Below are 22,495 nucleotides of genomic sequence, written 5' to 3' on the forward strand. Positions count from 1 at the left end.
CGACGTCGAGCCGGGCCCGGTACCGGACTCAGCTACATGAGCTAATGTCCGATACCGAGGACGAGGACTCGTGGGGGGAAGAGGAGGACCCGAGATATTTCTCCTCCGAGGAGTCTACAGGCCTTCCCTCGGACCCCACGCCGTCACCGGAGAGGAAGCTCTCACCTCCTGAGAGTCTCTCCTTTGCCTCCTTTGTGCGGGATATGTCTATAAGCATTCCCTTTCCCGTGGTCTCTGTGGAAGAGCCGAGGGCCGAGATGCTCGAGGTCCTCGACTATCCATCACCACCTAGAGAGTCCTCCACGGTACCGCTGCACAATGTCCTGAAGGAGACGCTGCTCCGGAACTGGGTGCGACCACTAACTAATCCCACCATTCCCAAGAAAGCAGAGTCCCAGTACAGGATCCACTCTGACCCAGAGCTCATGCGGCCCCAGTTGCCCCATGACTCAGCGGTCGTGGATTCTGCTCTCAAGAGGGCACGGAGTTCGAGGGATACCGCCTCGGCGCCCCCGGGGCGGGAGTCTCGCACTCTGGACTCATTTGGGAGGAAGGCCTACCAATCCTCCATGCTCGTGACCGCATCCAATCTTACCTGCTCTATATGAGCATCCACATGCGGACCAATGTGCAACAGCTGGCGGACCTGGTCGATAAGCTCCCGCCGGAGCAGTCCAGGCCTTATCAGGAGGTGGTCAGGCAGCTGAAGGCGTGCAGAAAGTTCCTGTCCAGGGGGATTTTTGACACCTGTGACGTGGCATCTCGTGCTGCGGCCCAAGGTATAGTGATGCGCAGGCTCTCATGGCTGCGTGCCTCTGACCTGGACAACCGCACCCAGCAGAGACTGGCTGACGTCCCTTGCCGGGGGGATAACATTTTCGGTGAGAAGGTCGAGCAGATGGTGGACCAACTGCATCAGCGGGAAACCGCTCTCGACAAGCTCTCCCACCGGGCGCCTTCAGCACCCGCCCCCACGGGTGGGCGTTTTTCCCGGGCACGGCAGGCTGCACCCTATTCTTTTGCAAAGCGTAGGTACAACCAGCCGGCCCGAAGGCCTCGTCAGGCACAGGGACAGCCCCAGCGCGCTCGTTCTCGTCAACAGCGTGCGCCTAAGCAGCCCCCTGCGCCTCCACAGCAAAAGCCGGGGACGGGCTTTTGACTGGATCCACGGGAACATAGCCGCCCTACAAGTGTCCGTACCGGACGATCTGCCGGTCGGAGGGAGGTTAAAAATTTTTCACCAAAGGTGGCCTCTCATAACCTCCGACCAGTGGGTTCTCCAAATAGTGCGGTGCGGATACGCCCTAAATTTGGCATCCCTGCCTCCAAATTGTCCTCCGGGAGCTCAGTCTTTCAGCTCCCTTCACAAGCAGGTACTTGCAGAGGAACTCTCCGCCCTTCTCAGCACCAATGCGGTCGAGCCCGTACCACCCGGGCAGGAAGGGCAGGGATTCTATTCCAGGTACTTCCTTGTGGAAAAGAAAACAGGGGGGATGCGTCCCATCCTAGACCTGAGAGGCCTGAACAAATTCCTGGTCAAAGAAAAGTTCAGGATGCTTTCCTTGGGCACCCTTCTGCCAATGATTCAGAAAAACGATTGGCTATGTTCCCTGGATTTAAAGGACGCATACACTCACATCCCGATACTGCCAGCTCACAGGCAGTATCTCAGATTCCGACTGGGCGCACGGCACTTTCAGTATTGTGTGCTGCCCTTTGGGCTCGCCTCTGCCCCACGAGTGTTTACCAAGTGCCTCGTGGTGGTAGCGGCCTATCTACGCAGGCTGGGAGTGCACGTGTTCCCATATCTCGACGATTGGCTGGTCAAGAACACCTCGGAGGCAGGAGCCCTCCGGTCCATGCAGTGCACTATCCAACTTCTGGAGCTGCTGGGGTTTGTGATAAATTACCCAAAGTCCCATCTCCAGCCAACTCAGTCTCTGGAATTCATAGGAGCGCTGCTGAATTCCCAGACAGCTCAGGCCTACCTTCCCGAAGCGAGGGCCACCAATCTCTTGACCCTGGCTTCGCAGACCAGAGCGTCTCAGCAGATCACAGCTCGGCAGATGTTGAGACTTCTGGGTCATATGGCCTCCACAGTTCATGTGACTCCCATGGCTCGTCTTCACATGAGATCTGCTCAATGGACCCTAGCTTCCCAGTGGTTCCAGGCCACCGGGAATCTAGAAGATGTCATCCGCCTCTCCACCAGTTGCCGCACTTCACTGCTCTGGTGGACCATCCGGACCAATTTGATCCTGGGACGCCCATTCCAAATTCCGCAGCCCACGAAAGTGCTGACGACGGATGCATCTCGCCTGGGGTGGGGAGCCCATGTCGATGGGCTCCACACTCAGGGTCTGTGGTCCCTCCAGGAAAAGGATCTGCAGATCAACCTCCTGGAGCTCCGAGCGATCTGGAACGCACTGAAGGCTTTCAGAGATCGGCTGTCCTGTCAAATTATCCAAATTCGGACAGACAATCAGGTTGCAATGTATTACGTCAACAAGCAGGGGGGCACCGGATCTCGCCCCCTGTGCCAGGAGGCCGTCGGGATGTGGCGTTGGGCGTGTCGGTTCGGCATGCTCCTCCAAGCCACGTACCTGGCAGGCGTAAACAACAGTCTGGCCGACAGACTGAGCAGAGTCATGCAACCGCACGAGTGGTCGCTCCATGCCAGAGTGGTACGCAAGATCTTCCGAGCGTGGGGCACCCCCTCGGTGGACCTTTTCGCCTCTCAGACCAACCACAAGCTGCCTCTGTTCTGTTCCAGACTTCAGGCACACGGCAGGCTAGCGTCGGATGCCTTTCTCCTCCATTGGGGGACCGGCCTCCTGTATGCTTATCCTCCCATACCTTTGGTGGGGAAGACCTTACTGAAGCTCAAGCAAGACCGCGGCACCATGATTCTGATCGCGCCCTTTTGGCCCCGTCAGATCTGGTTCCCTCTTCTTCTGGAGTTGTCCTCCGAAGAACCGTGGAGATTGGAGTGTTTTCCGACTCTCATTTCGCAGAACGACGGAGCGTTGCTGCACCCCAACCTTCAGTCTCTGGCTCTCACGGCCTGGATGTTGAGGGCGTAGACTTCACTGCGTTGGGTCTGTCTGAGGGTGTCTCCCGGGTCTTGCTTGCCTCTAGGAAGGATTCCACTAAAAAGAGTTACTTTTTCAAGTGGAGGAGGTTTGTCGTGTGGTGTGAGAGCATGGCCCTAGAACCTCGTTCTTGCCCTGCACAGAACCTGCTTGAATACCTTCTGCACTTATCAGAGTCTGGCCTCAAGACCAACTCAGTAAGGAATCACCTTAGTGCGATTAGTGCTTACCATTATCGTGTGGAAGGAAAAGCCATCTCTGGAGAGCCTTTAGTCGTTCGATTCATGAGAGGCTTGCTTTTGTCAAAGCCCCCTATCAAGCCTCCTGTTGTGTCATGGGATCTCAACGTCGTCCTCACCCAGCTGATGAAACCTCCTTTTGAGCCACTGAATACCTGCCATCTGAAGTACTTGACCTGGAAGGTCATTTTCTTGGTGGCAGTTACTTCAGCTCGTAGGGTCAGTGAGCTTCAAGCCCTAGTAGCTCATGCTCCATATACCAAATTTCATCACAACAGAGTAGTGCTCCGCACCCACCCAAAGTTCCTGCCGAAGGTGGTGTCGGAGTTCCATCTTAACCAGTCAATTGTCTTGCCAACATTCTTCCCCAGGCCGCATACCCGCCCTGCTGAACGTCAGTTGCACACATTGGACTGCAAGAGAGCATTGGCCTTCTACTTGGAGCGGACACAGCCCAACAGACAGTCCGCCCAATTGTTTGTTTCTTTCGACCCTAACAGGCTAGGGGTCGCTGTCGGGAAACGCACCATCTCTAATTGGCTAGCAGATTGCATTTCCTTCACTTACGCCCAGGCTGGGCTGACTCTTGAGGGTCATGTCACGGCTCATAGTGTCCGAGCCATGGCAGCGTCAGTGGCCCACTTGAAGTCAGCCACTATTGAAGAGATCTGCAAGGCTGCGACGTGGTCATCTGTCCACACATTCACATCTCATTACTGCCTCCAGCAGGATACCCGACGCGACAGTCGGTTCGGGCAGTCGGTGCTGCAGAATCTGTTTGGGGTGTAAATCCAACTCCACCCTCCAGGACCCGAATTTATTCTGGTCAGGCTGCACTCTCAGTTAGTTGTTCTTCGTAGGTCAATTTCTGTTATACCCTCGCCGTTGCGAGGTTTAATTGACCTGGGTTCTTGTTTTGAGTGAGCCTGAGAGCTAGGGATACCCCAGTCGTGAGAACAAGCAGCCTGCTTGTCCTCGGAGAAAGGGTATGATACATACCTGTAGCAGTTGTTCTCCGAGGACAGCAGGCTGATTGTTCTCACCTTCCCTCCCTCCTCCCCTTTGGAGTTGTGTGTTTCATACTTTTTGCTAGTCATTCAACTGGCGGGAGCGGTCGCGCACGGGCGGGAAGACGGCCGCGCATGCGCGGTGGGCGTGCCCTGCGTGCTGACCGTCCCGCGAAGCTTATTTCCGGTTGGTGGGGGCTGCCGCGGACGTCACCCAGTCGTGAGAACAATCAGCCTGCTGTCCTCGGAGAACAACTGCTACAGGTATGTATCATACCCTCACCCTCATGGTAAGATTGTATAGTGAGGTTTAGTTTCAACAGTGCTGGCTGCAGTCAGGCCTGGCTGTCTTCAATCAACTGAGTCTAATTATCAGTTCAATTTGGTCAATAGGTTGATTGAGTAACTAAGGGGACAGTTATTTTTTCACTTAGGTGATATGGGTGTTGGATATCTTTGTTCCTTAAATAAATGAAATAATGATTTTAAAACTGTGTTACCTGTTTACTCAGGTTCCCTTTGTCCAATATTCCGTTTTGTTTCAAGATCAATAACCATTCATTGTGACATATGTTTAGCTTTATTTAATATACCACAAATAATAAAAATATATCTAAGCGGTTAACAAGTCAAATGTAATATGATTAAATGAAAGGATGGAAACAAAAGGCAAGACTAAATTTACATGGGGATTTTATTAAAATCCGAGGGAGGAGTAGAAATTAATTAATCACACTAAAAAGAGACAAAAGGTAGGGATTAGAAGTGAAAAAGAATACATTAACATAAATGTGAAGGTAAAAAAATCAGGAGGGGGATTAAAAATGTTCACATCATTGTAATATGGAATTGGTCTTAGTTATAAGGTGTGTGGTAAGCTACTCTAGACGTAGTGAGTGGATGGTCATTTGCCCCGTGCTTGGGAGAAGAGCCTGGCTTTCACCTGCGTCCTTAAGTAGAGGTAGTTTTGAGTTTGGCTTAGCCCCTCTGGGACTGAATTCCAGTCTATGGCAGTGGAGTAGCCAGACAGCTGAACCCAAAATGGGTTGCACCAAATTTTCACCCTTCCCTCTGCTCTCCTCCTCCCACAGTGCCCCCTGCCCTTGCCTCTGCCTGAATGCAAAATATAAATACTTGTGTTGGTGGAGATTCCCAGGCCCCACCATATGAAGATTCCCTCCTCCTCTGGTCAAGCAGCTAGAACTCTCCAAGCTGTGCAGCCTATGGCAGTGTCCCCAAGCATCTGCTGTTCTTTGTCACCCCCCCCCCCCCCGGTGTGTGCTCTGGTTTTGTGCAGGGGGGGGGGGTGTGAGCACCTTGAGGACACTGCCACTGGCTGCAGAGCTTGGACAGTTCTGGCTGCCAGACCAGAGAAGGAGGTCTCCCACAAGTCACAGCAAGGGAGATGGCTAATTTTTAGGAGGCCTGAGTTTAAAGTGTGTGTGTGTAGAGGGGGGGGGGGGGGGGGGGGGTCTGAGCCCCTCTGTGGCTATGCCAGTGGAGTGTGGGATCTAATTTTGTTCAGGCACAGTATATATTTCCTTGTCCCTTGAAGGCTTACAGTCTAAGTTTGTACCTCAGGCATATGCTTTCACTTATTAAGGTCTGTGAACCATGGGTTTTTGGATGTTCCATATTTTGCCTAATTTATTTTGACGAGTTTTGCCATAAGATGTTTTCAGTCATGGGGCCTTTCTTTTGGAATTCTTTACCGCATGAATTAAGATCATTCTTAACACTGCCAACCTTCTGCAAAAAAATCTTATGGCGTATAGGTTTTTGTTGATGATGATGATTGACTAGCAGCATTGAATTTTATGTATCAGTTTTATAGCATATGTCTTAAGAGTACCGTGTGCTATATGCATGAATGAACTATACCAGTTTATTTTTACATTTTGCCATGAATCCGTTAGCTCTCTCTTTGATTCCCCCTCCCCCTTACTTCTTTGTAATCTATGGTAATAGCAGTGATCCAGACAGGCAGCTTTCTGCCAATATAGAGGCCTCTGATGCGGAAACAGGAAGTTGCATCATAGGAGGTGGGACACACCAGAGCAAAGGCCCTGATGCTCTCAGAAGGCTGCCTGTCTGGATTGTTGCTATTACTGGAAACAGCAAAGAAGTATGAAGGTTTGCTGGAATTCAGGCGAGGGGGAAGAAGGTAGAGGGAGGAAAGGCGCCAATGCTGGCAGGATGCTGCCGTATTTTTACATCAGTGAGTGTAGTATCTTGGGCATGTGTTATCAGTTTTTTTCATGGATCGGCAATTTCTGTGTGTTATATGGGTGTGCAAATTGTGTGTGTGAGGGTGCTATATATGTAAAAATATGGTAATTTTAACTTGTCTAATATGTTGATTTTTATTTTGAATGTATTTTTGTGAATAGCTTAGACTGTTTGATAATAAATAATAAATGCAACAGGGAGCAGGGTTGGAAATACAAAACTAGGAGGGGATTTGAATTTGGGCAACAGCATAAACTGGGGTGATTTTTTTTTGGTTTGTTTGTTTTGAGTGAGGGGATGGGGTGATGGGGAAATCATAGTAATTGTGTGTGAAGATATGTTACAAAGGCTATATTTTGTCAGTGAATAGTGAAAAATTGCACCATACTGGCTCTGTACAGCAGTAGAAAGCTCTGGGTCACTTGAGGATTATCTCTTAATTTGACCCTCAGGCTGCCTGTACCAACTCCCTGCTGACCTCGGTGGATGAAGCACAGAAAAGGCTGGAGAAGATCTTCATGGCTTCTGTAACTTCACCAGTTGTTTGTTTGTTTTTTAACCTCTGATTCTCTTGTTACTACTAACACAGTACAATTCAGCTTCCACATCTCTAGCTCTGTGTACTTCAGCTGTGTCTCCTTGCCCTTCTTCTGTTGAGGGCAAGCAGCAGTGTGTTTGTGTAGTGGCATGGTATTTAACATGCAGTGGTGAACAATGGAAACTAACATTAATGGCAGTGTGTAGTAGTACAGCGTGGTTGGCAAGTTGACCAGGCAGATTTCCAAAAAGTTCCATGTCCTCTTTATTCAATCAAGCATATGATGTAGGAAGGTTGCACTGTAATAGCAGCTTGGTCTGAACATTAAAAAAACAAAACAAAACCCTCACAATAAAGTCATACATTTCCTGGCAATGTCTTGCCATTTAATTTTAGTACCTGCTTGTTTGTGTTGGGAACAACACTGCTTAGATATAGCTCTTAGATATAGCAGTCCTGTTGATTTATGGACTGCTTACAAGGTGCTCTGTTTTCACCCGCTGGATATAACAGGGTGGAAAGATCACCAGCTTTCCTGATGATGAACAGCACAGGAGTACTTGGGTTTACTTGACTTTCTTTTAAGTTGTAAGTAATTAAGGAGGATGTGCTTCCAAACTCATCAGAACTTTTGCAGGAATGTAGTAATAGGCAGGACCTAGAAAATGCCATGTTCAGCTCTACTGCTTCCGGGGTAACCTCTGCTGCTCTTTTCTGGCTTTTGTTCTCTTCTCACCTTTGGTGTTTTCTCTTCATTGCTTTGCTGTCATAGCTGGGACCAGTGGTGGCCTCCCCTGCACAGAGCCAGGTATTGTACTGTCCTCAGGATCTGTCTGCTTCCTCCATGGGTGATCCCACTGCACCTCTCTCCTGTGCCTGGACTGGTGTCTTTGCGCGGGTGTCATGTTGGCGTGTAAGACACTTTGCTTCTTTCTCCATCCCCATCCTGTATTCTTTTCTCCCTGCCTGACTCTACCTATCGCACTCAAACCCACCCTCCTTCTTACACTTCCATTTTTACCTTTTTCATTAGACTAGAGTTGTGCATGTTTTCTACTGGATAACTGAATCATTGTTAGAATCATTTCCCATGAATCTGCATTCTCATCCAAATCTTGCTGCACTTCAGTGAATTACACTTTATTAGTTTGTCTTGGAAAAAAACCTCTTTCCTAAAATAGTATTTTGTCTACTAAAATATGTGTTTTAGTCACTCTGAATGTTATATGAGAATCTTTTCATGGTGTCATGACTGATGGTGTGTTGCATTGCAGTATATCCTGGAGTAGCCCGATACTGGCATTTTCTAGGTAACCATCTGGCCCTGGCACTTAGGCTTCAAAACCTCAACCTGCTGTAGCCTTGGGAGCTCCATTAAGAATCTCAAAGCTGGAGGGTTGACCTTGCAACAGTGCTCTTGGAGGATATTTGGGGCTATCAATTTAGTGCCTAAAAAGAGATCTCACAATGGTGATTGACATACTCCGGAGTAGGACAAGTAGGGTTTCATGCCATAGTTTCTCTTTCACTGGCTTTCATTTTTTTTTCATCTTTTCTACCATTGCATTTATTGCTTTTGCCTAATATAAAATAAATCACGTTTTTACTACAAAGCCTTGAATGATAGAGTGATGAAATCTTTTAAAACTTTATTCTTTCTCTGTCTCCTCTTTTTTTCCTCCCATTCTACTGATCTCTCTTTTTTAATTCTTTTTTTCCTCTTTCTCCCCTTTCCTTTCTTTCCTTCTCTTTTCTGGCTCCCTCCCTAGGGTCAGGTGGATGAAGTCGCTGCATCTACTGTGAATTCTGTTTCGGCTACATCTCTTCAGGTTGGCAGCCAAATTATCTGTGTATCTTTGATCTAGACTGAGGCTCATCAGAAGTGTTGCTGTAAATAGTTATGTTCTTATCATAGCGTTGTCCACTGCTACACAGAGTTCTTGTAGTTAAGTGACATCCAGGGCCATAGTGAGTGATGGATTAGGGAAAGATATTTTTTTTTCTAAGGTTGCAGATTCTGTACTGTGGAACATTTGAGACTTTATACAGACATGGAAGGCCAGAGATGCCGGCAGCTCCTGCTGGTTTGGAGGTTCCATGTGTGCTGTGTGTCCGTTTGTGGCTATGTGATTATTTCTGTAACTTGCTAATGGAGAGGCAGGATATACACGGTCTTTTACAAATCAGATTTCTGGTTGAATTAAAGCATAATGTGCACAGTGTTCTTCATGCCAGCATGCATCTTAAAAGTTATGCTGGCCTCATTAGGAAGGCACTGTGTTACACTATTTGTAAAATGGCGGTCTTTAATAACAGTAATGGAACCCAAGAATCCTGCCCCCCTCCCCTTTGTTCATGTATCTCATTAGTTGATGATAGTCATAGGAGCCAGCTCTGTGCGTGTTGTGGGTGCTTGAGCACCCCCAATATTGAGAAATTTCCTTGTATATGTTCATGGAGAGGTTATTTCCACTGGGCTTAGCACCCCCCAAAAATTTTGAAAAGTTGGCTCCCATGATGATAGTTATGCCTTGTATTCATCTTGTGATATAGTTCTCATCAAAGTGTTGCCTATTGGGTTGAGATTATTTGATTGAGGTTGACTTTAGGTTTATTGGAACTGGAAAGGAGTCAAATGTGATCAGTCAGAATTTAGTCTTCCCACTGCCTTGGAACACACTTGAGTGCATGAGAGGGCAAAAAAGGCAGGTCTGTGCCTGATTCCTAGAGTATAATGATGCCTTTATCCCAGCTCCTGGTTGATGGTAGCCTGGTTAGTGGCTTTTATCTGGGATTTCTCTTTCTATTCTCACTGTGCTTTGTTAGGGGAGATGAGGGCCACAGAAACTTTGAATGGAAAATAGGAGAGAAGCAGTAGCAAAAACAGCAAGCTTAGCAAAGAAGATTATGAAAAAGAGAGTCACAGCAGCTCTGAAAATTAGAGGGGCGAAGGCTAGAACGAAATGTGAAGATGGTGAAGCAGCCAAGAATCTGTGCTTAAGAGCATGAATGACAAATTTGAGAGACTGAGATCATACCCAGCACTCGTGTAGGGTTCATTCATCATTTGGAGACCCCAGGAGACAACATGAATGCACATGTTTCTTGCCTGACTTGTACATGATTTATTTATTTATTTGTTACATTTGTATCCCACATTTTCCCAGCTTTTGGTATGCTTTAAAATGCTGGGTACTGGCTTCCTGTAATACTATGTGCTGATCTGTTTTCTCTAACCCTTCCAGGCTAAGACTGAGGAGCAGATCACAGCTGAGCAGAACTGGTATGAAACAGAGAAGGTCTGGCTGGTCCATAAGGATGGCTTCTCATTAGGTATGCTTTATACTTTATTCATGTGAACTACTGCAAATAATTTACATATCTAAGTGGTAATGACCCCATCTCTTTGCTTCACATTGGGTTGGGCTGGGTTGTCAGGGTAGCCTGGTTCAGCAGGACCAGTGAGTGAAACGATGTTTCATGGTTATGGAAGCAAAAGAAATGGGAACATTTGTCTGGATAACATGTCTCAGGCAGGCAGCTGGTCAAGGTCTGTTCTGTTCCAAGAACACATTCTGAGGGCTGTGTACTAAGCATTTCCCCATAGATACAGACTGGGGAAACCCTTTAATAGTGTTTTATACCTGGCCCAGTGTCACCTATTGGGATTTTCAAAAAGTGGGAATCTTGGTTAAGGGCATGCTTCCATTTCTTTTGTTCAGTTTAGCATACACTAAAATTTTTAGTGCACATTAAAAAATGTTTTAACACATACTAAGTGGTTTTAATGCATGCTAAAATTATTTATTTCAAATCTGTTTATTGAAAGAATAACAAGTCACATCCAAAGAAGAGAAATAACTCAAACCATACAGAGAACTTGGTTTCTTATAGCCCCCTGTCCAATCTAACCAAAGACAGTCATTCCTCCAACTTAACCTCCTAATCCCCACCTTTCCTCCTCCTCCCCTTCCCAAAACCCAGTGAAGAACCTACTGTACCTGAGTGTACCTCACCTTGAGTTACTGGTGCTTATTTTATAAAGGCACATAGGCACCTATGTTGTCTTTACAAAATATATGTCGGAGACCACATGATGCCATGCTCAAAAGCAGTCTCTGCTGGCTTGTGCTCCCGGGCCCAACTGCTCTAACTCCCCTCCTGAATTACAAATCTCAGCTTTGTGCTCTATTAACTGGTTGGTTTAGTGTGTGGGAATGGATCAGGAATGCTCCTTCGTGGATGCTGGCTTGGATGACTGCAAAAGTGGTCTGCAAAGAAAAAGCACATTTTAGATCAACAGACTTCAAGATGGCAACCTCGCAGAGCCCGCTGTCCTCGTCTGTCATCACCATGTGGACAGCTGAGATAGTGGTGGAGACTTAATCAATAGCTAAAACCTATTGCAGATAAGCTGAACTTGGTTTCTGACTGACCTATCCAACCCCCATGCTTCTAAGTTCCTCACCATAACATCCTCCTTCAACCTCCAGCTGTGCTCCACCACCCCTACTCACCGTGACGGCCATTGTCTTGACCTCGCCTCTCCTCCTCCGGCTCACCCTCCAATTTCCACGTCTCAGCTCTTCCTCTCTCCGACCATCACCTGATCACATTCACACTTCTTCACCCCCCCCTCCACCCCGTCCAACTTTAACCACCACCTCCAGGAACCTCCAGGCTATTGACCCCTCCACCTTATCATCTACTATCTCTAATCTCCTCCCCTCCATCACGTCCTCCGCAACTGTCGACAAAGCAGTCTCCGCTTACAATACCGCTCTCTCCTCTGCTTTGGATACCCTCGCACCATCGATCTCCCGTCCCACAAAACGCACCAATCTCCAGCCCTGGCTGACTCCTTGCATCCGTTACCTTCGCTCCTGCACCCGATCCGCTGAGCGCCTCTGGAGGAAATCTCGTACCCTTTCAGACTTCCTCCACTACAAATTCATGCTATCCTCCTTCCACTCCTCCCTATTCCGTGCAAAACAGGACTATTACACCCAATTGACCAATTCTCTCAGCTCCAACCCTCGTCGTCTCTTCACCACCCTTAACTCCCTCCTAAAAGTGCCCCCCGCTCCTACTCCCCCTTCTCTCTCTTCTCAATCACTGGCCGACTATTTCCGCGACAAAGTGCAAAATATCAACCTTGAGTTCACGACCAAGCCACCACCTCCTCTTCACCCTTTAACCCTCTCCCTCATCCAACCTACCCAGGTCTCTTTCTCCTCTTTTCCTGAGATCACCGAGGATGAAACTTCCCGCCTTCTTTCCTCCTCGAAATGCACCACCTGTTCCTCTGATCCCATCCCCACCAACCTACTCAACACCATCTCCATACTGTCACCCCCCCCATCCGTCGCATCCTCAACCTCTCTCTCTCCACTGCAACTGTCCCTGACACCTTCAAGCACGCCGTGTCACACCTCTCTTCAAAAAACCTTCACTTGACCCTACCTGCCCCTCCAACTACCGCCCCATCTCTCTTTTACCCTTCCTTTCCAAAATACTTGAGCGCGCTGTTCATAGCCGCTGCCTTGATTTTCTCTCCTCTCATGCCATCCTCGATCCACTTCAATCCGGTTTTCGCCCTCTGCACTCGACTGAAACGGCACTCTCTAAAGTTTGCAATGACCTGCTCCTGGCCAAATCCAGAGGTCACTACTCCATCCTCATCCTCCTCGATCTTTCCGCCGCGTTTGACACTGTCAATCATGATTTACTTCTTGCCACGCTGTCCTCTTTTGGGTTCCAAGGCCCTGTCCTCTCCTGGTTCTCCTCTTATCTCTCCCACCGCACCTTCAGGGTACACTCCCATGGATCTTCCTCCACTCCCATCCCACTATCTGTTGGAGTTCCCCAGGGATCTGTCCTTGGACCCCTTCTCTTCTCAATCTACACCTCTTCCCTGGGCTCGCTGATCTCGTCTCATGGTTTTCAGTATCATCTTTATGCTGATGACACCCAGCTATACCTCTCCACACCTGACATCACTGCGGAGACTCAGGCCAAGGTATCGGCCTGTTTATCCGACATTGCGGCATGGATGTCCAACCGCCATCTGAAGCTGAACATGTCCAAGACCGAGCTCCTTGTCTTTCCTCCTAAACCCACTTCTCCTCTTCCTCCACTCTCTATCTCTGTTGATAACACCCTCATCCTCCCCGTCCCATCTGCCCGCAACCTCGGAGTCATCTTCGACTCCTCCCTCTCCTTCTCTGCGCATATCCAACAGACTGCCAAGACCTGTCGCTTCTTCCTCTTCAACATCAGCAAAATTTGCCCTTTCCTCTCTGAGCATACCACCAGAACTCTCGTCCATGCTCTCATTACCTCTCGCCTTGATTACTGCAACTTACTCCTCACCGGCCTCCCACTCGGCCATCTATCCCCCCTTCAATCCGTTCAGAACGCTGCTGCACGTCTTATATTCCGCCAAAACCGATATACTCATATCACCCCTCTCCTTAAATCACTTCATTGGCTTCCGATCAGATATCGCATACAATTCAAGCTCCTCCTCCTTACCTACAAATGCACTCAGTCTGTGGCTCCTCACTACCTCTCCACCCTCATCTCCCCCTATGTTCCCGCCCGCAACCTCCGCTCACAGGACAAAGCCCTTCTCTCAGTACCCTTCTCCACCACTGCCAACTCCAGGCTCCGCGCATTCTGCCTTGCCTCACCCTATGCCTGGAACAATCTTCCTTTACCCATACGCCATGCCCCCTCCCTACCCATCTTCAAATCTCTGCTTAAAACTCACCTCTTCAATGCTGCATTCGGCGCCTAACCGCTCGAGAAATATAAAATGCCCCAATCCATCCACCCTATCAGATTAACTGTTCACTCGTCCTCTAGATTGTTCACTTGTCTTTAGATTGTTCTCTTGTCTTTTAGATTGTAAGCTCTTTGAGCAGGGACTGTCCTTCTATGTTTGAATTGTACAGCGCTGCGTAACCCTAGTAGCACTTTAGAAATGTTTGTTAGTAGTAGTAGTAGACTGCATGGAAGAACAGCATTGGGAGTTCAGCTCAACACAGCAAGAGGTAGATGGACTGAAAACCACAGTGCAACAACTTGAATCTACTTCTCAGTAGATTTAAACAGTTGAAGGAGGAACTGGAGGACCTTTTGAATCGCTTAAGGAGGAACAACTTGCAGCTGATAGGCTTGCCTGAGGCCATCCTTGAGGAAGATGTAAGAGGATTCCTGGAGACTTGTTTGGGATCTTCCCTACAACTGCAGAGCCGTGCGGGGCCCCCTACTCATTGAGAGGGCACATCGTCTAAGCCTGCAACGGGATGCAGGTGTGAGACCCAGAGCGATATTTAAACTTCTCAATTTTTGCCACAAGCAAGAAACCTTGCATGCTCTGAGGTCAGGAAAACCTCTTAACTATGAGGGACACTGCATACTCTGCTTTCAAGACTACTCCGCTAAGGTGACAGCACAGAGGAAGTATTTTAGCCCAGTGTGTAAGCTTCTTGTTGAGAAGAAAATCAGCTTTGCATTGCTGTATCCTGCAAGGTTGCAAGTTGAGCATGAGGGCTCCTCGCACTTTTTGGAGGTTGTGTCAACGGTGGCAATGCGATGAGGGAACGTTTGTCCCACATATCAGTGTAATTTTACCATCCAAAGTGGCTCAATCAATTAACAGTTGCCATTCAACTTTTTAAAATATTTTTAAATATACACCTGTTTTTGAAATATTCAACTTTTTTTAAACTTTTTTAAATATATGTAAAAAAGGAGGAAAAAAGCCTCTGTATTCCCGTTTTCATATTAGAGTGAAGCCAAATTGCAACGGCAAGGACGGCACTAAAAGATAAGTGTTCGTCAAAATGATGTGTTTTTGTTGATTAAAATAAGAGGAGGTTTTTTAGCCTATGAAGATTCCATCCCGGTTAACAGACACAAATATGTACTGAAAACGGGAATACAGAGGCTTTTTTCCTCCTTTTTTACATATATTTAAAAAAGTTAAAAAAAGTTGAATATTTCAAAAACAGGTGTATATTTAAAAATATTTAAAAAAGTTGAATGGCAACTGTTAATTGATTGAGCCACTTTGGATGGTAAAATTTAATTTGTTTCAAACGCAGTGGTATCGTTCTATTGTTTATTTAAGTCATTCTGCCACATATCAGTGGCCCAGGATGGTGTATGAGACATTGTGGCCTCTGTGGAGACTGTTTCATCTGCCTACCAGAACCGTTCTGTGTAGACTTTAGCGTTTATTTTTTGTGTGGGGGGGGGGGGGGAGGTGGTGTCCCTGGCCTGAAATTAATGGAATGCTCAACTATCTTCCTTGGGGTAACATGAGCTTGATTTCTACCTCCGTATGCTATTGCCTGGTTTCTGCCACTGGAGGCCTTTGCCAGCACATTGGCTTGAAGCTCCTTTACACCTCATTTCAGCCATTGGATTTTTTTTTTTTTTTTGCTGGGATCCAGCCTTTTCTCTTTGCTGGAAATGTTGGCAGCATAAAGGACCGTGAAATAATGTTTTGTCTTTTTTTAAAAAATAATAAATATAGCAGTCTCATGGCATGCCATGACAATTTTAATGAGGTCATTGGAGTCTGCTTTGAACATTTATACTGATCAGGGTTCGACTTTATGTTAAGTGTTGACCTTTGGCCCTGGAGCTCTATATGTGACTTTGTTTTTTGCTGTTACTTAAGACTTGTAACAATCAGGACGTATAATGCTTTTGATTTTTGAACATGCTATTGCAAGGAATTTGTGGCCTAGGATGTGTAATTGACTCATTTTGTTTTTTTGTGGACTATTCCTGTAAGAAAGACATGGGAAACTTTTGTTTTTTGGTTGGTTTGCTTTTTTTTTTTAGTTTCTCCATGAATAAATGGGGATCTGTGTGAATAGAGGGGTAGGTGTTGGCTTGCGGCTGACCCAGGGTGAATGGTGTGATGAGGAGGGAGAGAGTATGTGAGTGAGTGAATTTGGTGGGTGCGACTGTGTATTGTGAGGAGAGGGAAGTTGGGGATCTTTGAGTGTGCTCAGGGGTGTTGGGGGTGAGGAGGGTAGCTTGCTAGGATGACATTCCTCATCTAAACTGTTATGTATTCTTTCTTGGTTTTGTCAATGCCCTTGAATTATCTGAATGGTGAACATTTTCTCTTGGAATGTGGAGGCATATCCTCCTCAATCAAACTTACAAAAATTTTGCAAGCTTTGAATAGGAAACATGCTGATGTAGGTTTTCTTCTCATTTAACCATCTGGACATAAGCTTAAACGATGATGGGTGGGAACTCACTATGAGGCCCCTGCTGTGGCTAAAGTGGGGGTAGCTATATTGATTCACAAGGGGATTTCTTGCACTTTGCACAGGCTGATGGTGTGATAGCTCAGCCCACTTTGGATAGATGCCAAATAGTGCTTTGTAATGATTATGCCAGGGCTGGCACAATCTGGCAAGCATGGCAGGGTGGCACCGACCTCTGGAGGGTGCCATGTCATGCTTACCATTGCTAGTGGCTCACAGTTCCAGTTGCAGCCCCTCCCCCCCGGTCCCCACCTGCTCACCCCTGGCTCCCGTGACAGTCCCCATTTTGTTCCTGCTGTCCTACATTTAAATCTTTTACCTCAAAGTCAAAGTGACAGCAGTGAAAGAAGCAGGCTCACCTTGAGGCTTCCCTTCCCTCTGTGTCCCGCCTTCCCTTGATGTAATTTCCTGTTTCCGTAAGTGTGGGACACTGAGGAAAGGCAAAGCTAGAGGCAAGCCTGCTTCTTTCACTGTCTGCTGCTGCTTTGAGGGCAGGGGAGAGAGAGGAATTGCTGGACATGGTGGAGAGCAGAGGAGAGAGGAGAATTGCTGGACATGATGGAGAGGAGAGCAGGGGAGAATGGAGAATTGCTGGACATGGATGGAGAGGATGGCAGGGTGAGAGGTGAATTGCTGGACATGAATATAAGAATAAGTAGTAGTAGTAGTATGAATGGAGGGGAGGGCAGGGGTAAGAGGAGAATCGCTGGACATGAACAGAGGGGAGGACAGGGGATAAAGGAGCATTGCTGGACATGAATGGAGGAGAAGGAAGACAGAGGAAGGAGATGCAAATGGAGGGAAGGCAGGGGAGGGAAGAGAAATGCTGGACATGGATGGAGGGGGAGGGAAGACGAAGGAAGGAGATGCACATGGATGAAGGGGAAAGATGTAGGGCAAGAAATAAAGAAGAAAGGAGGAAAGTAAAGAAATAAATGGAAAGGAAGTCCTGTAAATGGAGTTAAGAGAACAGAGAGAGAGAGCAGCAGAATCAGAGACTGGGACCGATATGAGCAGAAAAACAGAGTCACCAGACAACAAAGGTAGAAAAAATCATTTTATTTTCATTTGTGTTTGGAATATGTCCAATGTGAGAAGTTACATCTTCTGTCTTATTTTGCACTGTATAGGAGGAAATATGTTTTTCTGGTATTTTGCTACATGCAGAGTCTAGCTTCTTAGGATTTCAGGTTAATTTTTGAAGAATTTGGACTATCTCTGTTCTGCATGTGTGACTGCAAGGCCAAGTGTCTGAATAGGGATCTGTTTGTTAGGTTCTGAGATTTTGATAACATATTGTGTTTCAGATTTGGCAAGACTGTTCTCCTAATTCCTGGGTTGTATCATTTTTGGGTATACTGGAGCTATAACAGCTTACAGAAATTATTTATAATGAAAAAAAATCACAAGCTATTTTTCTTCTCCTGTAGTGGTGTAATATTTTCAATTATGCCTATTTATATGCGCCATGGCAAGTAAAAGGAGTGTGGTTATTGTAGGGGTGGAGCTATCATGAGACCCATAATGAGTACCAGTACTTTTTTCCTACAAAAAAAGCACTGGGGGCAGGTTTCTAGTAGTGGAGGAGTTTGTGTTGCTCTCACTAAGGGGAGGGGAGAGTTTGGGAAGAGAAAGGAGAGAGAGGAGATGCTGAATGGGTAGGGGGGCACCAAAAACACTAGCACGGGCCCTGGTTTATGCTGTCAGCAACTATGACAAGTGCTTCGTTCGTGTATTGATATCTCACTTAATATGCTTTGATGACTTACTCATTATTTGGGTGGAGATCTCAATATGGTTGCAGACCCAGCAATGAATAATCTGTAGGAGGCGGCAGTAATATCACTTCCCAGTCTCAGGAAATCCCTTTGCTTTGTAATCTATTAGATCTTTTAGATTGTGGCGGATATTACATTGGATAGGGATAACACACAGCTCTCGAGAACTCACTCCTCCCAGTCTAGCATAGACTATCTGTTGGTTTCTTGGGATTTATTTGGAAAGGTGGAAGAAACAGTGATTGGTCCATGCGAGGTATCCGACTGTGCTGTGATCTGGGTGAAGCTTTCTATAGCAGATTCTGAGTTATCTAGAGGGGTGTGGAAATTTCCAGTTGAACTCTATCATGATGAGGCCTTTTGTGAATTTCTGTTGGCCAAGTGGATGGATTATAGGGTTAGCAATCATCTTCACAAGCAGGATCCAATTTTGATTTGGGAGGGTGATATGGGTGTTTGGGATTGAGGTCATAAATTCTTTCTACGTAAAGTGGCTTTGGTGGGGAAGAAGTGTATCCTTCATCAGTGTGTCGCCTCAGAGATTCCCTCTCATTGGTAATGGCGAAATCAGTTGCATGCCCTTATGCTTTGGGAAGCTAGAGAAGCCCAACTCACTTATAAGTGCTCTAAATGCTTTTTGGAGATCTGGTTCTTACGTCCAGTCTCTTGGTGCAAGGGTTCAGAGTCTAGTTTTGAACAAATTACATTGTGTTCCTTCATAATAATCTCATATGGAGGTAGCATTCCTCCTATGGTCACAGTTATCTAGTATTCCCAGATTTTGGGGAGAGGGTTAGGTTGGAGGAGGTTGGGAGGGGTGTGGGTCTCAGAGGTAATGTGGAATGGGGTGGGAGGGGGGGGCTATAAGAGTCCAAGCCTCCTTCTCTTTCTGCGTATGGGGGTCTTATACTGTTAAGTTTATTATTTGTATTTGTTCTGCTGATGTTTGCATCACACTTGTTGATAGTTCTTTGTTTTTGTGGGTTTCCTTTTTTTGTTTTTACGATTGTGTGGTTTGAATTGTGTATCCTTTCCATTTTGAGTCAGTTTTTCTAATAAAATATATTTAAGTACAAAATATATATCGCTCGTTCTAAGAGACGTGAAGGCATAAATATCATAAACACCTCTGAAACACTCCATCCATACAATAAATTAAAAAAAAAACACCAAAAACCTTATACTAGTCAAAAGGGTCTCATGATGATGATAATTCATATAAATATTTTTTTCATCTTTTTTTTTGTATGATTTGAATCCTGGTTCCTTGGTTGCAGACTGGTGCTGTAACCATTAGGCTAGTTAGAAGTGAATAAATGGGAATAAAAATGGAAATGTTTCCAGTGATCTTATCCCCAGTTTAACACCTCCCCTACAAATAATTTTGTAGTTTGTTTGTTTTGCTTTGAGAAATTGCTATGGATGGTTTAACATTTGTTACTTACCCTTTCCAAATCTGAGCTCAACATATGTGGTTATTTTCCTGCCAAGTTTGCTTACAATGTAATTTTACCTGGGGAAATGAAGGATGTAGTGACAGTGGGAGAAGTGGGCTTTGAACCCTGGATCAAAACCTGCTTCTCTAGCCTTCAAGCTATGACCCTGTTGATTTGTTTTTAACAATTTCATGTCTTAAAGGTGCTGATACTGGTGCTGATACTGGCTGCCAGGTGTTCCTCATTGTAAATTCAGCTCCATCCCTCAATCTTTGATTCACCATTGTTCTCATTCACCTCTTTTAGCTCTTCTTGCTGGAGTCTACTTCTCCTGATTTTGATTGGTCACTATTCCATTCACCTCTCTAGCTCCCCCTGTTGAAGTCTCGGGTGCTGAGCTTTATGTCTTTTGTTCTTTCTCACAGCGAGTCAGCTGAAAGCAGATGGCAGCAGCAGCAGCAGCCTGCCTGAGGGAAAAGTACGGATTCGCCTGGATCATGATAGAACAGTTCTGGATGTGGACGAGTTTGATGTGGAGAAGGTGTGATGTTCTTTGCCTTGACCGTATACATTCTTTTTCAAAATTTAGACTAGTGGGGGCTCTAGCTGTTGCCAATTGAGGCACAAGGGCTCTCCTTCTCTCTTATCTGCCTTTCTATTTTATTTAATTTCTTATATACCCTCCTAGCCATAAAGCTATTGAAGTGGTATACATTCAGGTACAGTAGGTATTTTTCTGTCCCTGGAGAGCTCCCAATCTAAGGCCCAGATGATCAAAAGCCCTGTGCTGTTCCAAACAGCGCCCTAAAAATAGCACCGGGACAGCGCAGGGCTTTTCTGCATCGATGATCAAAGATAATGCATGCAAATTTAAGCAGCGCTATTATCTTTGATCATCATGTTTAAAGTGCGGGAGAATTGTGCCGAACATGCGCTCAGCACAATCCTTCCGCACTTGTTAATAGGTCTGGGCTGTCAAAAGCCCAAACCTGTCAAACAGCCTGCCGAGACCCGAACCCCCCCCCCCCCCCCCGCCGAACCCCCATAACTCGTGGTGGCCGCTTCCGGCCAAACGCTATCCCACCCTCCTTCCCACTCAGCGACGGGGGGGGGGGGAGGGCTGGAGGTTCAGTGGGTCTCCATCCCACCTCAACTCCTCCCCCCCCAGCGTTCTGATTCCCTGGTGGTCCGTGGTCACCCATCCTCCCTGCCGGCCCCCTCCAGCTGGCCCCCCCCTACCTTTTGTTGGAGGAGGGACGCAGCCTGCCTGCCTCCCTTCTCTTTCTGTTGACGCCGCTGCAAAATGGCGGCGCCTAGCCCCCGCCTATTGCATCCTGGGATGTGCTGGGCGGGGCTACAGACCATGTAAGGGAAATCGCTCCCTTACATGGTCTGTAGCCCCGCCCACCGCATCCCAGGATGCAATGGGCAGGGCTGGGCGCCGCCATTTTGCAGCGGCATCGACAGAAAGAGGGAGGAGGCAGGCAGGCTGCGTCCCTCCAACAAAAGGTAGGGGGGCCGGCAGGGAGGGTGGGTGACCACGGACCACCAGGGAATCAGAACGCTGGGGGGACCATGGATTCAGAACGCTTGGGGGGGAGGAGGAGTAGGGGTGGGCTGGAGACCCACCGAACCTCCAGCCCCCCCCCTCCCCCCGTCGCTGAGTGGGAAGGAGGGTGGGATAGTGTTTGGCCGGAGGCGGCCACCACGAGTTATGGGGGTTCGGGGGGGGGGGCTGGAGACCCACCAGATCTCCAGCCCTCCCTGGGCATGGAGGGGCTCGGATCGTCGGGGGCCCCTGTTTGCGTTTGCTTTGGGGGGGAACGGGGGCCTGCCAGCATGCAACTGCATGCTGGACAGGGCTCACCATTTCTCCCCAATGATCCGCAAAGTCTAACGCCAGCTCAGAGCTGGCGTTGATTTTGCCGCGGCCAGCGACCCAATCTTTGGTGTGCTGGCTGCTGATCATTGGGGATGAATGCTGGAAGCCCTGTTTAGCATGCATTTGCATGCTACTTGCGCTAAGAGCCCTCGAGTGCGTTGTTGCAGGCGCTCGAGGGCTCTGATCATGGGTGGTTTGCAAACTCCGGCGCTAGTATGACGTTAACAGCCTCTAGCTCGGAGTTTGCTTTGATCATGAGGGCCTCACTGGCCCTGATGATCAACTCCCCTGCGCTGTTCTGAACAACGCTGGAAAAGTAACGCCGGAACAGCACAGGGGATTAAAGCCTTCATGATCAAAACTAATTACATGCAGATTTATGCACGCTATTAGTTTTGATCATCGGGAGACTCTGCAGGAGGATTGTTGTCTGGGCATGTGTCCAAGGCGCAATCCTCCCGCAGAAGCTGTTTGACAGGTCTGGGCTTTCAAAAGACAAAAAAAAGCCCAGACCTTTCAAATGAGAGGTTCCCCCCCACACACACACACGCAAGGGGCTGGAGGTCCACCCCCACCTGCCTTGGTGGCCTAGTGCCTCCTCCCCCCATACATTTTGAAGGGAGGAGGTAGTAGCACTCTGTCCTCCTTCCAGCGCCACCTTCAAAATGGAGGCTCCCTGCTCAGTGCATCCTGGGATGCACTGTGTGGAGCTTTCCTACCATATAAGGGAGTCCCTTACATGCGGGGACAGTCCAGGGAGTCCACTGGACCTCCAGGACTGACAGTGGCAGCCCAGGCTGCCTGGCTTGTTTGGACGGGGGAGGGGGGGGAGGAGGAGGAGGAAGAAGAAGAAGAAGAGGGGAGCCTTAATCCCAGCTCCAAGCTGGCATAGGGTTAAGGCAGTATGTCACCCATACGATCAGAGTGCTGTGCTGTAATCATACGGGTGGAATACCATAAAGCTCGTTTAAATGTCATTTAAATGAGCTCTGCGGTAT

At 47.5% G+C, this 22,495-nt stretch overlaps 1 protein-coding gene across 6 annotated transcripts in view; it reads left to right on the plus strand.

Annotated features, from left to right (window-relative positions):
- The window catches only part of MYO18A (myosin XVIIIA), a 278,083-nt gene that overhangs the window by 122,576 nt on the left and 133,012 nt on the right, over positions 1-22,495 (plus strand). For 5 of the 6 annotated variants that reach the window (XM_030185915.1, XM_030185909.1, XM_030185912.1 and 2 more), the window contains exons 7-11: positions 7,020-7,094; positions 7,878-7,913; positions 8,875-8,934; positions 10,351-10,438; positions 20,041-20,156. In XM_030185915.1, the coding sequence (XP_030041775.1) occupies positions 7,020-7,094; positions 7,878-7,913; positions 8,875-8,934; positions 10,351-10,438; positions 20,041-20,156 (375 nt within the window). The remainder of the gene's footprint in view (positions 1-7,019; positions 7,095-7,877; positions 7,914-8,874; positions 8,935-10,350; positions 10,439-20,040; positions 20,157-22,495) is intronic. The other variant, XM_030185913.1, reaches the window with a different exon arrangement.

Source organism: Microcaecilia unicolor, chromosome 13 (assembly GCF_901765095.1).
Source record: "Microcaecilia unicolor chromosome 13, aMicUni1.1, whole genome shotgun sequence".
Classification (NCBI taxonomy): domain Eukaryota; kingdom Metazoa; phylum Chordata; class Amphibia; order Gymnophiona; family Siphonopidae; genus Microcaecilia; species Microcaecilia unicolor.